The sequence below is a fragment of the Medicago sativa genome, chromosome 2 (genome assembly GCF_051527215.1).
Source record: "Medicago sativa cultivar Bolivia chromosome 2, Bolivia_mono, whole genome shotgun sequence".
Lineage (NCBI taxonomy): Eukaryota > Viridiplantae > Streptophyta > Magnoliopsida > Fabales > Fabaceae > Medicago > Medicago sativa.
Window position 1 is genome coordinate 77,340,957 of NC_140750.1, and position 16,185 is coordinate 77,357,141.

General features: G+C 32.7%; 2 protein-coding genes across 2 annotated transcripts; both read left to right on the top strand.

Moving 5' to 3' along the window:
- The first annotated feature begins 378 nt into the window (after nt 1-378).
- On the top strand, nt 379-3,075 carry LOC146950955 (factor of DNA methylation 4-like). Its single transcript, XM_085748692.1, has 7 exons — nt 379-556; nt 734-861; nt 1,082-1,292; nt 1,645-1,753; nt 1,846-2,130; nt 2,223-2,480; nt 2,712-3,075. Exons 2-7 carry the CDS (start codon nt 762-764, stop codon nt 2,931-2,933), a joined length of 1,185 nt encoding a protein of 394 aa, XP_085604818.1. The 5' UTR covers nt 379-556; nt 734-761; the 3' UTR covers nt 2,934-3,075.
- A 6,925-nt stretch (nt 3,076-10,000) lies between these two features.
- LOC146950956 (factor of DNA methylation 4-like) lies at nt 10,001-14,715 on the top strand. The gene is made up of 7 exons (XM_085746912.1): nt 10,001-10,406; nt 10,792-11,800; nt 12,014-12,195; nt 12,507-12,575; nt 12,668-12,952; nt 13,737-13,994; nt 14,226-14,715. Exons 2-7 carry the CDS (start codon nt 10,792-10,794, stop codon nt 14,457-14,459), a joined length of 2,037 nt encoding a protein of 678 aa, XP_085603038.1. The 5' UTR covers nt 10,001-10,406; the 3' UTR covers nt 14,460-14,715.
- Nucleotides 14,716-16,185: the final 1,470 nt, after the last annotated feature.

Sequence of the window (16,185 nt, forward strand, 5' to 3'; positions counted from 1 at the left end):
AAGAGGGATAACAACATCATGTGAGTATGAGAGAGAAAGTTATCCAAAAGTTGTCAAAAAGTGGTAGTCAAAATATCATTTCTCTAATTTTTTTTTGTCTATCCCTCTCAAAATTGCAACAAATGGAACAAATCGCAAATGGAGAGGATCTTAACCCCTTAGCTAGTTAGCATGACCCAAATTTTATGCACAAAAATAAAATTTAATAAATTTGCAACAATCATACAAATACATTCTAAAAAAAGTCAGTCAAATACATATTTCCATGGTTTTATTAATGGGGGAATATAGAAAGATACCTTCTTATTCACTAATTAAAATACATATTTGTATACGTGTCTTATTCTAATTAGTGAATTGCACATACATTACTACAACAACTGCAGATAATTTTTGTATTACATTCGCATTGAAAAGGAAGAATAAAGGACAGGCTTTGTTTTGAAAGCGTTTCTTCTTCTCTTCATCTTCCACATTCAATCCATTCTCACCTCTGGAATTGAACTGTGTCAAAACCCCATCAACTTCGCTGTGAAAGCCAATCTTCTAGCACAAGGTAAACCTCTGCTTCACGCTTCTTAATCAGTTCTATCATAACTTCGATTGAGCTTAGTACATTCATAATAATCACATCATCTTTCATGGCTTCATTTTAGTCCTTGTATGTAGCTAGCTATTCGTGTAGCAATTTCTTTTGAGTTGATTTTATGATATTTATTTTTGATTTCTTTAGTTTTGCTCATACCTTAAAGCTGAAGACCATGGAATTGGAACATACAATAAGCAAATATAACGAGGCTAATGTGTTTCTAAAGAAAGTGATGGATCAAAAAGAGGAGATGCTTGAACAGTTTATTAAGGGTATGTTGATACTTAAAGTGAATTGTTATATATATAATTGATATTGGTATTCCTTTTCATTGATTTAGAGGCGAAACATTCTGGTTTTTATTATTACATATATTCTTTCGGTGTAGATTACATTTTGTTGCATTTTTTAATGTTTTTTTTTGTAGTTTATGTGATTTCTTACTTTTTTATATTTCATGGTAGCTAAGTCTGTTTCACATTGTTCCCTTAGAAATCAGCAAGATGCAACAGGTTGAACGCGATTATCTGGAGAGCATGTCGAAGAATTATGAAAAAGCCATGCTTCAACTAGAAGCTCGGAGGAAGCAACTTATGTCACGTGAAAAGGATCTGCAGAAGGGTCAAGAAGATAATTACATCGAGAGAAATAAGCAATATTTTCAGACGAGCCATGTAATTTCTTTTAGCTCTTTGGATTTATGGTAGCAATGCTAAATGAGTAATTATCTCTTTTTAACACTTTTTCTGATAGGTCTATTTCTTAAAATCGTAACACATTTTTGAAAGTCATCAATTTACAGAACTAAATCGGCTTCTTTAAAAGTGGACCAATCACAAAAAGTGTTGTTTGGAGTTTCTTAGGAGTCCCACATTGCTCAGGTTCTCGGGATGTTGTGTGTATAAATCTGCTTGGACACCCTCATTCTTTTAGCTAACTTTTGAGATGAGATCCAAGTCCATTTAACATTGTTAGCATTCCCTAATCTATAGACCATTCAGGCTTTTGTGTCAAATTACGCACACCAATCCCTCTTATTTTAATAACTTTGGAAGGATTAAATCTGTTCTTTCTGTTCTTCATCCTGTTGTTTACAGAATGATGGCAATAGCAGAGCAACAACGAGCCGATGAAAAAATGATGCATTTGGCTGAAGAGCATAAGGCACACATTTTGTTTTCCTTTTATCTAGAGTTTTTAATTCAGTTACATGTGTCCACTCAAGTTTTGAGGACTATTTTGGTTGTATGTTGCAGAAAGAAAAGGAGAAACTTCACAAAAAAATTCATGACCTGGAGAGAGGACTTGATGCAAAACAAGCATTGGAGTTGGAAATTGAACGGATAAGAGGAGCTTTCCAGGTAATGAATCACATTGGAGAGACTGATCTAGATGATAAGAAAAAATTGGAAGCAATCAGAATGGAGCTGCAGGAAAAGGAAGAGGAATTGGAGGTCGTGGAAGATCTTCAACAAACACTGATTGTTCAAGAGCGCAAAACTAATGATGAGTTGCAAGATGCCCGCAAAAAATTAATCAGTGTATGTATCTATCTCATGTAGTTTGTTGCTGTTGCCTTGCGGCCTTGATTTCATTGTTTGGGTTGTTCAGTAATTCTTTTCCTTGTTCGCAGTGGATTGGATGCCCAAAGAAGGCTCCTCGAGCCATAATTTCTGTGAAAAGGATGGGCGAACTTGAGATTAAGCCATTTTTGGAAGCAGCCAAGAGAAAGTTTTCTGATGAAGTGAATGAGAAAAAAGCAACTAAGGCACAACTTCGCGAAAAATGGCAATTGAAAGCAATCGAGCGGCGCTCAAAGTGGGATGACTGTCTTAAAGATCCCAGCTGGCATCCGTTCAAAGTTGTGACTGATAAAGACGGGAAATCCATGGTACAATGACTCCAGAATTAATATTGTTAAAGTTAATATCTTTTTTCAACAGTTCTATTAAGACACTCGTAAACATATTTCATAATAATTACAAAGCATGGGATGCTATTGGTATTGTGTAGTGATCTATTTGCCTGAAACTTGCCACTGCTAGCACTTACTTGGCATCTTTGTTTCCCTGATATGAACTGCATGGACCGTGATCTAATATATGTTACATATATCACGCAGGAAATTTTAGACGGAGAAGATGAAAAGCTGAAAAGTTTGAAGGATGAGGTCGGGGAAGAGGCGCATGATGCAGTAGCTACGGCTCTGAAGGAGTTAAATGAGTACAATCCTAGTGGTAGGTATCCAATACCGGAACTCTGGAATTTTCAGGAAGGAAGGAAGGCTTTGTTGAAGGAAGGTGTTTTGCATTTAATTAATAAATGGAAAGCAAGAAAGGGATAGAAAGTTTATTGAGGCTTCATTTGGGCGGTAAGAACATAGAATCAGGCTTATCTATATATATGAAGGAAATTTAATTTAAATTCTAGCTCCAACAGACTTTGGTACAACTCAATCATATTGCCAATGGCTGGTGGTGATACTATTGTTATATATAATTACTAGCATATAATGCGTATGACTTCCATTCTCTTTGAGAAAAGAATTGTTCCCTCACTAGACCTTCGTCACATTATAGAAGAAATTGGTAGTGAACTACTTAAGATAAAAAAAATCAGCAGTTGATTTACTTACTGGACTCTTCACAGAAGCATTAAGAAGACTAAGTCAACTTATGGTAGTTCTAGTTCTTGAAGTTGTAATCTTAAGTAATCTCTTCTCATGTAATGAAACCTGTTGAGAAGTAATGAAAAGTTCATTTCTGAAATCCTTTCTTTTAGATTGGTATCAGTTTTCTAAGTTGAAATCTCCTTCTCATGCCTTTTTATCTTCTGTCTTCGTCTCTTCCACCTAGACTCTTGTACAGTTTTTGTTCTTCTGTGTAATTTATTTGACAGTAAATATGAATGCATACAATTTTGTAGCTTTCGACTATCAAACACTTCACTGCAAGCAATTAAATTCAGCATTTCAGGCTCTTTTTCTTTCATGTATTCCGCTATCCACTCTGTAACATCTTTCATCTCACTATAACCTTCATAAACTTGAGATCTGTGAAGGGCTTAGACAGGCCGCTCATATTGGATGGAGGGTTTAGGAGGGGAAGAGAGGGGAGGGTTTACTTTTCATTTTTAAATTACGGACACATAAAATGTTATATAGTCCGTAATTTAAAAACGACCCCCTCCCTTCCCCTCCTAAACCCTCAATCCAAACGCACCCTAAGAATTTTCACTCCAACTTTCTCGCAAAAATTCACTTATTTTTTCACATCAATGAGAGAAACTTGTTGCGGAGTGGTAACTACGATTGCCCAGTCTACATTAGCAGCATCCAAGAATTGAACAGTTGAAATGTGTTCATCTAAGGTTCCAGGTGTGCCAAACGACAATGTGACCAAAGTTCTTAAACATGAAAGCAATTCAATTATCTCAACCTCAAGAAAAATAAATATCAAGAAAGCAGGTATCTCTGCCATAAAGAAAAACAATTCTTTATCAGCATTAACTTAAAAATAATGGCAGAGTAACAGGATACAAAAAGAATATTTATCAGTTTCAGAGGAAAAACGTGTGGATCAAATAGTTTAATCATGATCCGAACTATTATTGGAGAGAATGCATTATATACATCATGTCTAGATATAGGGGTGTTCGCGGTGCGGTTTGGATCGGTTTTGAGGCAAAATGTCAACCGATCCAAAATAAAAATCACATGCGGTTCGGTTCGGTTTGGATGAGTATTCTAAAAAAATCCGAACCGAACCGATCCAAATATATGCGGTTTAATTTGGATCGGTTTTTGGATGTCCAAAATGCAAAATATATTTTTTTATTTACTCTTTTTTGAAGAATATAATTTTTTTATTAATATTAATATTACACAAACACGGTAAAATAATAGGTTTGATGCAAAATATATTAAAAAAATAAAATTATAGTATGAAAATTATCGATTATTTTTGAAACATATGAAGTCATAATAATATAGATTAAATTAGTGCAATGTATAAGATTAAAATTTAACAAACAACATAATAATGCAATCTATAATACTAATAAAAGAATAAATAAGTATTAATATTTATTTTTGCGGTTCGGTTCGGTTTGGTTCGGTTTTGAAAAAGTTATCCGAAATCCGATCCGATCTTAGCGGTTTTTACAAAACAACATCCAAACGCATCCAAATATATTCGGTTTTTTGCGGTTTTCGGTTTTTTTGGATCGGTTTGCGGTTTTATTTTGGATCGGTTTGGATTTGAACACCCCTATCTAGATAATTCTACGTCCTAATGAGCTTAGCTCAGTTGGTATGGACAATGCATAATATATGCAAGGTCCGGGGTTCGAATTCTGACCACCACCAAAACAAAAAAAAAAGATAATTCTACAACGTTGAGCTCTTGCCACTAAACTTGCACGCGCTTGAATCTTGCAATATTTACAAAGACATTACAAAGACATCATAATTAATTGATTATTGCAAACGCAAACACATTCTCAATATCTAAACCTCTAAAACAGAAAGTCATTCATTCTCAATATCTGAAGTTCTAAAGCACAAAGTATCATGGTTTGGACATATTCGCCATATTTGTCTTAGAAATTAGTTAAAGAACAAATTAACTAATTTCTAAGCCTCTAAAACAGAAAGTCATTCATTCTCAATATCTGAAGTTCTAAAGCACAAAGTATCATGGTTTGGACATATTCGCCATATTTGTCTTAGAAATTAGTTAAAGAACAAATTAACTAATTTCTAAGACAAATATGGCATGGAAAGATCTTTAAACTCAATAGTTATTTTTTTGAACAATAGTTAATAGAAACAGGCAATTAGATAGACAATTAGACATACTAATTGAGGTGAAAAACATGATAAAATTGTTTTGCAGCAATGGCCAATGTTCATTGTTGTCCTTATAACTTTATGTATACTAGTAACTTTTCATACACATGACAGTTCTTTCAAACACTTGAGGCATAAATGTATCAAAACAAGAATCTAGAGTCGAAATAAGCATTTCAGATATAATAGAACCTACAATGTCAAAAACAAAAATAGAGAAGTTATTTTACTGTAAACTACATTGTAATAGTAGCTGTCTAGAAAACAATACTTCTGCTCCCAAATTGACTCAACCCGGTATAACAAAATTTTACATGGCTTAAGACACATAAACGAATTTTCTATCAAAAAGGTTTCAATTTACAAAGATGAACATGGCTTAAGACGGAATTGATAGGTTTCATATGTTACATAAGGGTTCAATATATTTTGAAGAGAGTTTAATTAATTAATATGCATTGTGAGTATAAAATTATCTTACACGTGTATTAAAACCTATTTAAAAACATGGGTTGATATTCATTAATTGATGTGTCAACATATCATTTGATACATACTTCCTCTGTCTCAATTTCTAAACAAAAAAACTCAAATCACACTTATTAAGAAAACTAAAACATAAGAATTTAGAGTATAGTTTTTTGTGTTTTCTTTGGAATAAGTTTCATGGGAAGATGTAAAAATAATTTTCATTGACTATTGGTTATGGAGAAAATGGAAGAGAGAGAAAATTGAATGTAATTTGCATCTAATTCATGAGAATAATTTTCTTTGGAATAAGTTTTTTAGCTTTGTTTTTTCAATCTTGCAATATTGTTTTCTTTTAAAATGTTGCTTGAGTTATGCAGTATAATATGGTTATATCAACTGGAAACATTGAACAAGAATGTCATGTTGTCAACTCTTTCAATTTGTCAATGATTGAGATGATTTAACTTCTACATTCTATAAATGAAAATATTTTAAAGAATGTCAAAAAAAGTACTTCATGGAGGGTTCACTGATTGGTGCATTCATGACCATATTTCATTTTACTCACTGGACACATGTTTGTTGACTTATTTTACTAGATGTCAAGGCAGCACGTCAAAGTTTGTAATATTGAGGTCTTTTCCTTATCATAGTTGTCTTTATTTAGTTATAACCTCTTGGCTTTTTATATGTGCAAAACTAATCATTTATTTTGCTTCCCATATAACTATACCAATTAAGTTTTGGTGTTGATTGTTTATTATTTCACATTAGTTTATGAGCCTCCAATGCAGTATGAAATGTAATGCTCATGTGAAATATTCTTTTCTAGTTTTTATCTCCTTCTCATTCATATTATCTTTTAGTTCATAAGTAGTATTTATGTTTATGTGCAGCTATCAAGTCTATTCGGGTGGTCGGGCTGCTCGATCTAGAATATATGAATGACATGGTTTCGGTGTTTTTGAATTCATTATCACCTGCATTTTTCAATAGCTGATTTGGGGCAAAAAAATATATACGTTATCGAACCTATGACAAATAAATTGCAAGCTAAACTATAAATGTTTTCCTGTAGTGTGCAAAAGTTGGTGGTAATGGAGCTGTGCAATTAGCTCGAACTGATGATGTGCAACTTGAAGGAATTTTTGTTTTTCCGATCCATTGTCATGGTTTTAATTTTTAGTTACACTCAGCACAAGACAAGGTTGCATTTTTTTATTGGTATATATTTGATGGATGACTTATAATTTTTGTAAATCAATATTGTTCTTTAAATTATTATTACTAGCTCAATTCCTGAGTGTCATGTGGGATCCAATTTTAGGTATTTTATGAAAATTATTTCTTTTAATCTATATGAATGAGTGTGATTGATTAAAAATACCGATGTAGTCGTGTAGAAGAAGTGACTACAATTAATGAGGCAAAAATGGTACTACTTTGCATGCTTTGGTAACTCGCAAGCCATTTGATATTCTTCCGTTCATACCTTACAATTTACAAAGCATATTGACTATGGAAGTTCACGTGACTGTTGGATTTCTTTCAAAGAACTCTCCATAGTATTGTTTCCAACAAAAAGAAAATGAGCATCAAGTAAGTTTAATATATTTTTGGCTTAATTGCATGTTTGGTCCCTTATGTTTATTTTAGTTTTCAAGTTGGTCCCTTACGTTTTGAAAGTTTCAAGTTGGTCCCTTACGTTTTAAAAGTTTTCAAGTTGGTCCCTTACGTTTTGAAAGTTTCAAGTTGGTCCCTTATGTTTATTTTAGTTTTCAAGTTGGTCCCTTATGTTTATTTTAGTTTTCAAGTCGGTCCAAAACATAAGGGACCAACTTGAAAACTAAAATAAACATAAGGGACCAACTTGAAAACTAAAATAAACATAAGAGACCAACTTGAAAACTAAAATAAACATAGGGACTAACTTGAAACTTTCAAAACGTAAGGGACCAACTTGAAAACTAAAATAAACGTATGGGACTAACTTGAAACTTTCAAAACGTAAGGGACCAACTTGAAAACTAAAATAAACGTATGGGACTAACTTGAAACTTTCAAAACGTAAGGGACCAACTTGAAAACTAAAACAAACATAAGGGACCAAACATGCAATTAAGCCTATATTTTTCTACTCTCTGATTTTTTTTCCTACAAAAGCACAACCTTTCAAAAGTAGGTTTAATATATTTTTGTTCAATTATATTACAAAAGGACTAGAGTATTAAACACGAACAACAGATATCATACATGTATCAATTTTGTTAATGTCATTGAATGAATGGTTGCTATAATTGAATCTAAAGTTTTCTATTCCTCAAGAGCACGGGGGATTACAAGGTTTTATCTTTTATGTATATATTTTTTTTGTTATCTGGTATAAATATTTGTTTACTTATTCTTTATGATAATTTCTCAATCTGCCCCAAAAACACAAGGGCTTACCATAATGGTTCTTTCAGTAATATTCGTACCCACACAAATGTTTATTCATCTAAATATTTATTATAATGACTTGATTCTTTTTTTTTATTTACATGTGGAGATATGAAGCAAATTTTTAAGCTATTAATGATGATATTTTGCTAAGCTTTTTGTGAGCATAATGTGTAATATTTTGTACATTTTTGTTTGCATACTACTTTGAGGGATATGCAATATTTATGATTTGTAACTCTTTGAAGATAATCATGTTTTATACTATGACCATCTTAAACTTAATATTGAATTAACAATTTTGTTTATTTTATTAAATTATAACAATATATTTTAAAACATTGTTGGCTCCTTTGTCTCAATTTGTAAAAAAAAAACCCAAATCACACTTATTAAGAAAACTAAAACATAAGAATTTGGAGTATAGTTTTTTGTGTTTTCTTTGGAATAAGTTTAATGGGAAGATGTAAAAATAATTTTCATTGACTATTGGTTATGGAGAAAATGGAAGAGAGAGAAAATTGAATGTAATTTGTATTTAATGTCATGAGAATAATCAAAAGTTTTTCTTAGAAAATATGATTTTTTTAAAAAACAAGATTAACTAGAATAAAAGTTTGTCTTTTTTGCTTACATTTTAGAACAAAGAAAGTGAATTTTTTTTGCTTGCATTTTGGAAATGAGGGAATATGTAAAATAACTTTACATTGAAATTGCATACTAAAGTGTTATAATTGTGAATGATCCTTCTCAAAAAATTAATGTTTAATTACCCTCTCAAAAAACTAAGGTGATTTATTATTTTTTTTGTTACTATGATATTGATACAAAATATATAAATTATCCATTCTATTAAAGTGTTATAATAATGAAATTATTTTAGGTTCAATTTTGCTGTTGTCTAAAGAGCAATTGTAAAATTCTTAAGTATCGAATGATAATTAACTATAGTTTAACTTTTATTAGGTGGCTAAAGAGCAATTGTTTAATTCTTAAGTCAATGTAAAATTGAATTGTACTTTTTTTTTTGGATTAAAAATGAATTATAGTTGCATTGTATCAATTTGTAATAATCAGAGTATTATATCTTGATATAAAGACCATTATTAAAAAAAAAAATCTTGATATAAAGGTCAGTCATGGGACATACGCCATAGTACCTTTTTCAGATCATATCCATTGACCCATTGTCACCCCCAAAATAATTCTATCTCCTATACCACCTCAAATACGAAAGCAACATATGAATAATATGATCCAATTGTCAATTAATTAACTAATCTAAGTTTTTTTTTTTTTTTTGTAACGTAATTAATCTAAGCTATATATAGTGAACATTTTATCAATAAAAAGAAGAATCTATATAGTAAAAAATAGATTTAAATTACATATTGCGTGCTTTACACACAAAAATCTATCTCTAGGATTTTTCCCAAAATAAGGAAAAAGAAAACTTTAGATAAAAGAGGATATATTGGATTCTTAATTAACACTTTTCAACTTTTACAGTTGTCCAATTAGAATAAGAGAAATGAAGAGAGATAATTAGTTTCAATGTTGAATTTCCACGTGTCATATGATAATTAGTGAATAGTATGTACAAATACGATAAGAACTGCATATAGAATATGAATGAATATTTGTGTATCCTTAGTGAAGAAGTACCCACCCAGGTCACGTTTATTTTCTCTGCGTTGCGCAGAATTTCTCGTTTACCTGAAAACTCAACAACAAATCCTTCACCAATTCTTCAAAAAAAAAAACAAATCCTTCACCAAATTCAAAAACCCTATTATCTCTCTCTTTTCTAATTCATCACGCAAACGACACCGTTTCATCATTTTCTAGTGTCAGAGTTTTTATTTATTACCAAAACCAGAAAATTTTCTTTTCACACATTCATTTTCATTTTCATTTCCATTTCCAGAAAATTTCCTTAGGGTTTCGTATTCTTCATCTTCTCACACATTCTCTCGTTTTTTCTCCTCTGGTATTCGCCGTTGATTCCGCGTTCAAATCTCTTCATCTTCGTTTCATTGAGTAATCTTCCCGCACAAGGTAACACCATAATTTCTACTGGTTAATCGCTTTTGTATTCTTATTTCTTCATAATCGCTTTTTCCCCTTTTTACCATAACTTCTATTCAATCAAAATGTTCACGCTGAGCTTAATAATCGAATCATCTAGTTTTTTCTATACTTTTTCATTGCCTCGATTTAATCACTGAATGTAGCTCTTTGTTTAATAATTTCTACTCTACTGTTTATTGTGTATTTATGCTCTTTTATCTGTTTCATAATCGCTTATTTCTTAGTATAACTTCAAGCTTAATAATCATAGAGTTTTTACTGTATTTTCCATGGTTTATTTTCAGTTACTGTTTGTATCTCTTTGTTTGTGTAGCTCTTTCTTTGGAGTTGATTGTATGATTCTCATTTTCAGATGTCCAAAAGATCAAAACATACTCATGATTCGGATTATGAATACTACGAGAGTAGATATTACGAAGACTTGAAGGATGATTACTACAAGGACAAGCTCAAAATCTCTGATTCCAGGTATCGCTGTCCGTTTTGCTACAACAAGGATTACTACTCTTTGAGCGAGTTATTGAGACATGCTTCCAGAATTTTGGGTGACTCGCGTGAGACGGATAAAGAAATTGCTAAACACTCTGCTTTGAAAATGTATATTGAAAGGTATCTAGATGTTAAAGTTGATAGAATTAGGTTATCTGGTGATAGAATTGCTAGTGATAAGGTACCTGGTGTTAGTAATGCTAGTGATAAGACTGTTAATTTGAGTATCGCTAATGAGAAGTCACGTATTATGAATGTCGATAAGGGTCAGTTAGCTAACAAGAACATCGTTGATGATGAGTTGTTTGTCTGGCCATGGATGGTCATATTGGCTAACAATGTTACTAATTTTGACCCGAAAAGCGGAAAGTATGTTGGGAAGAATCATAAGAAAATTAAGGAGGAGCTGAACATGAAAGGGTTTCAGCCGATTAGAGTTACAACGCTGTGGAACCCTAGAGGACAAACACCCTTTGCCATTGTTGAATTTGGAAAAGAGTGGGATGGTTTCGACAATGCTATGAAGTTAGAGAGGAGCTTTCAGGCAGAGCACTGTGGTAAGAGGGATTACTTAGGTTTAAGGGAGCAGGAGCGAGGAGATAGACTATTTGGCTGGATGGCACGTCATGATGACTATAATTTAAAGGATATAGTTGGCAAACACCTGAAGGAAAATGTGGATTTGAAAACAGTTTCTGGAAAAGAAGCTGAGGACACAAGGAAAGCGAAGACGCTTGTCTTTGGTTTGGCCAATACCTTAAAGCAGAAGACTGATGAATTGGAACAGACAGCAAGCAAATATGATGAGGCTAATGCATTCCTAAGGAAAGTGATGGATCAAAAAGAGAAGATGCTTGAAGCTTTTAACGAGGGTATGTTGATAGTTAAAGTGAACTGTTCTAATTAATATTGGTATTCTGTTTCATGGATTTAGAGCCGAAACATTCTGGTTTTTATTAATATATCTATCTTCTCGGTATAGCTTATCATTCTGTTGCATTTTGGAATGAGTTGTTGTAGTCGATGTGATTTTTTAATTTTTGATATTTCATGGTAGCTGAGTCTGTTTCACATTGTTCCATTAGAAATCAGCAAGATGCGGCAGGTTGAACGCGAGTATCAGGAGAAAGTATCGAAGGATCATGAAATAGCTAGGCGGGAACTGGAAGCTCGGAGGAATGAACTCAAGTCCCGTGAAAAGGATCTGCAGAAGCGTCAAGCAGATAATCTCAATGAGAGAAACAAGCTATATCTTGAGAAGAAAAATGTAATGTATTTTGGCTCTGTGAATTTATGGTAGCAATGCTAAATGAATAATTCTCTCCTTTTAACCCTCTCTTGAACACACTTTTTCTGATAGGTCTATTTCTTAAAAATTTAACACATTTCTTTGAAAGTGATCAATTTACAGAGAACTAAATTTGCTTCTTTAAAAATGGACCAATCACAAAAAGTGTTGTTAGCATTCCTTACTCTATGGACCATTTGGTCTTTTGTGTCAAATTACGTAAACCAATCCATCTTATTTTTTAATAACTTATGACGGATTAAATCTGTTCTTCATCTTGTTGTTTACAGAATGAGATGGCAATAGAAGAGCAACAAAAGGCTGATGAAAAAATGATGTCTTTGGCTGAAGAACATAAGGCATGTATTTCATTTTCCTTTTATCTACAGTTTTTAATTCAGTAACATGTATATACTTCAGTTTTGAGAACTTTTTCGGTTGAATGTTGCAGAAAGAAAAGGAGAAACTTCACAAGAAAATTCATGACCTGGAGAGAGGACTTGATGCAAAACAAGCATTGGAATTGGAGATAGAACGGCTGAAAGGAGCTTTCCAGGTAATGAATCACATTGGAGAGACTGATCTAGAAGAGAAGAAAAAACTGGAGGAAATCAAAATGGAGCTGCAGGAAAAAGAAGAGGAGTTGGAAGGCGTGGAAGATCTTCAACAGACACTGGTTGTTCAAGAGCGAAAAACTAATGACGAGTTGCAAGATGCCCGCAAAAAATTGATAAGTGTATGTATCTTTCTCAGCATACAAATGTCAATGTTCTGATGTTAATATTAATGTCTTTTGGCTATCAACTCATCTAATGGTCTGAAAATGAACTTTAAAATGTCTTCCATAACTAATCTTTTACAAAGTCAGGATAGGTTGTTAAATGTGTGTACCTTGTAAAACTTAAGCAGAAATGTAAGTTAATTTATATTTTTTAATTGACATACATCTGTTTATATAATACTAATAGAAATGTGTCCTGTTTTGCAAACATTCAAATCATGTTGTTGAAATCTTATTTATCTTGCTTGGAAGACGGTGTTTTGTTTTTGTTCACGTGAATTTACAACGGCCAATTCAAAATATACGGTGTTTTAACCTTAGTTTCTATATCCAAGGAATTACAATTTTTCAACCTATCATCCTATTATGTGAATCATGTGGTTGCTTGTTTCAACTGTCTGTTTGCTATCCCGTTGTCTGTGTCCAAAGGTGATGGTTTTAATTCATTATGTTTTCAACTGTCTGTTTGCTATCCAGTTGTTTGTGTCCAAAAGTGATGATTTTAATTCATAATGTTTCACATTTTAGTTGAAAATTTGGTAGAGTCAGGTCTATGACAACAAAAGATTTTCTTTTTGCATTATTAATTAATTTGTCATATTGCTTCATACTGGTTCAATCATAGTGTATTTGATACCCAAACTTCAAGCAAAATAAGTTCAGGTAGTTTGTTGCTGTTGCCTTGCGGCCATGATTTCATTGTTTGGTTTGTTCCAGTAATTCTTTTCCTTGTTCGCAGTGGATTGGATGCCCAAAGAAGGCTCCTCGAGCCATAATTTCTGTGAAAAGGATGGGTGAACTTGAGATTAAGCCATTTTTGGAAGCAGCCAAGAGAAAGTTTTCTGATGAAGTGAATGAGAAAAAAGCAACTAAAGCACAACTTCGCGAAAAATGGCAATTGAAAGCAATCGAGTGGTGCTCAAAGTGGGATGACTGTCTTAAAGATCCCAGCTGGCATCCGTTCAAAGTTGTGACTGATAAAGACGGGAAATCCATGGTACAATAACTCCAGAATTAATATTGTTAAAGTTAATATTTTTTTTCAACAGTTCTATTAAGACACTCGTAAACATATTTCATAATAATTACAAAGCATGGGATGCTATTGGTATTGTGTAGTGATCTATTTGCCTGAAACTTGTCGCTGCTAGCACTTATTTGGCATGTTTGTTTCCCTGATATGAACTGCATGGACCGTGATCTAATATATGTTACATATATCACGCAGGAAATTTTAGACGGAGAAGATGAAAAGCTAAAAAGTTTGAAGGATGAGTTCGGGGATGAGGTGCATGATGCAGTAGCTACAGCTCTGAAGGAGTTAAACGAGTACAACCCTAGTGGTAGGTACCCAGTACCGGAACTCTGGAATTTTAGGGAAGGAAGGAAAGCCTCGTTGAAGGAGGGTGTTTCCCATTTAATTAGGCAATGGAAATCAAATAAGGGAAAGAAAACTTATTGAGGCTTCATTTGGGTGGTAAGAACATAGAATTAGACTTAAATGCAGGAATTTTAATTTTAATTCTAGCTGTAACTGACTTTGGTACAATCCAATCACAATGCCAATGGTTGGTGTTAATACTTCGAATTGTTGTTCTGAATAATTACTAATATCATGTAGGAGTACTTTTGGGTTCAAACTTAGAAACGAGTGGAAATTTGAAATTGTCTATTGGTTACACATACGTTGAAAAATTATCAAAGGCATGTGGTATCAATTGTCTCTCTTTGTAGTTTGGTTTAAATTTTTGTCTTGAAACATTTAAGTTAAATTCATTTGAAATCGTACTTGGCCCAGAAATAAATCATTATATTATCCATCATTATATTATTTCCAAACAATAAGAAATCATTAGTTTGAACTGTATTTTTAACAATTAGCTTCAAGAAAGATCTTTAGACATTAGTGTGGCGACTACCATTCTCTTTGAGAAGGAAACTGTTCCCTCACCAGACCTTCATCACTTATAGGAGAAATTCGTATATTCGTATTGAACTACTTAAAAAAAATTCAGTAGTTGAACTCAACTTTCGTGTGAACGAAGTCTACAACGGGGTTGATTTACTTACTGGACTCTTCAGAGAAGCATTAAGAAGACTTTAAGTCAACTTATGCTAGTTCTAGTTCTTGAAGTTGTAATCTTATGTAATGAAACCTGTTGAGAAGTAATGAAAAGTTAATTATTGGAATCCTTTCTTTTAAATTGGTATAAGTTTCTAAGTTGACATCTCCTTCTCATACCTTTTTATACTGTCTTTGTCTCTTCCACTTAGACTCCTGTAGTTTCAGTTTGCCTTGCCGTTTTTGTTCTTCTATGTGTATTTTGTTTCGGCTATTGTACATGTGGTTGTCTTTTGCTCTCTGCATGCATGCTTATGTGTGTTTCTTAGTCAAAACGGGATACATATTGCGTATCGTTTGACCACTTTTTTGAATCGTGTATCGCAAGATAAAGCATCCTTAATTCAATAAAAATCAAGCATAACTCCAAATTCTAAAATACTTCAAAACTCAAGTCATAGCCTAAAAAACAAATGTTTTCAATCTTAAATAAAGACATAAGTCATAACTCATAAATCCGAACTACTTTCTGGTTCATCCTCTCCAAGATCAACATCACTTAGTTCATCCTCAACTTCCAAGTATCTCATTCTCTCCCACTTCATCTCCATCTCCAACTATCTCTTCAATTTCACTCTCATGAATCACACCCTCTATTAAGATACAAGATTAGCCGCTAACATCAGTCACAACTTGAACCACATTATCATCTCCAATTTCTTTTACCACAGAATCCAATAATTCAAACATTTGTTTAGCATCCTTAATCACATCACTAGTATCAACTAATTTTAGAAAAACAGTCCCACTTGGATTATTTAGCAAAAATTAGTGAGTGACCTACCTTTGGCATCAGTCCAACCATCACACATCAGAGTACAACCCCTTTTTCCCCATTGAACCTTATATTTTTCTAGGCTTGATTTGACATCATTAACTGCTTTTTGTAAAGAAGATACTTTAAATTCATGATAGCTAGGAGATTTTAGACCCTTACCATATTCACCATCATATTTAAGAATTTGAATAAACAAAGGACTTCTTGCTAAATTGAATGCTAAAGCATTGCCATAGATGTATTGGCATATATCTTGAATCACTGCATCTCAATTTCAACACCTCATTC

Coding starts and splice junctions, on each gene's coding strand:
- LOC146950956 (XM_085746912.1), top strand. CDS start 10,792: ATGTCCAAAAGATCAAAACATACTCATGATTCGGATTATGAATACTAC. Junction 12,196..12,506: donor TATATCTTGAGAAGAAAAAT/GTAATGTATTTT, acceptor TGTTGTTTACAG/AATGAGATGGCAATAGAAGA. Junction 12,576..12,667: donor CTTTGGCTGAAGAACATAAG/GCATGTATTTCA, acceptor TGAATGTTGCAG/AAAGAAAAGGAGAAACTTCA.
- LOC146950955 (XM_085748692.1), top strand. CDS start 762: ATGGAATTGGAACATACAATAAGCAAATATAACGAGGCTAATGTGTTT. Junction 862..1,081: donor GCTTGAACAGTTTATTAAGG/GTATGTTGATAC, acceptor TTGTTCCCTTAG/AAATCAGCAAGATGCAACAG. Junction 2,131..2,222: donor CCCGCAAAAAATTAATCAGT/GTATGTATCTAT, acceptor CCTTGTTCGCAG/TGGATTGGATGCCCAAAGAA.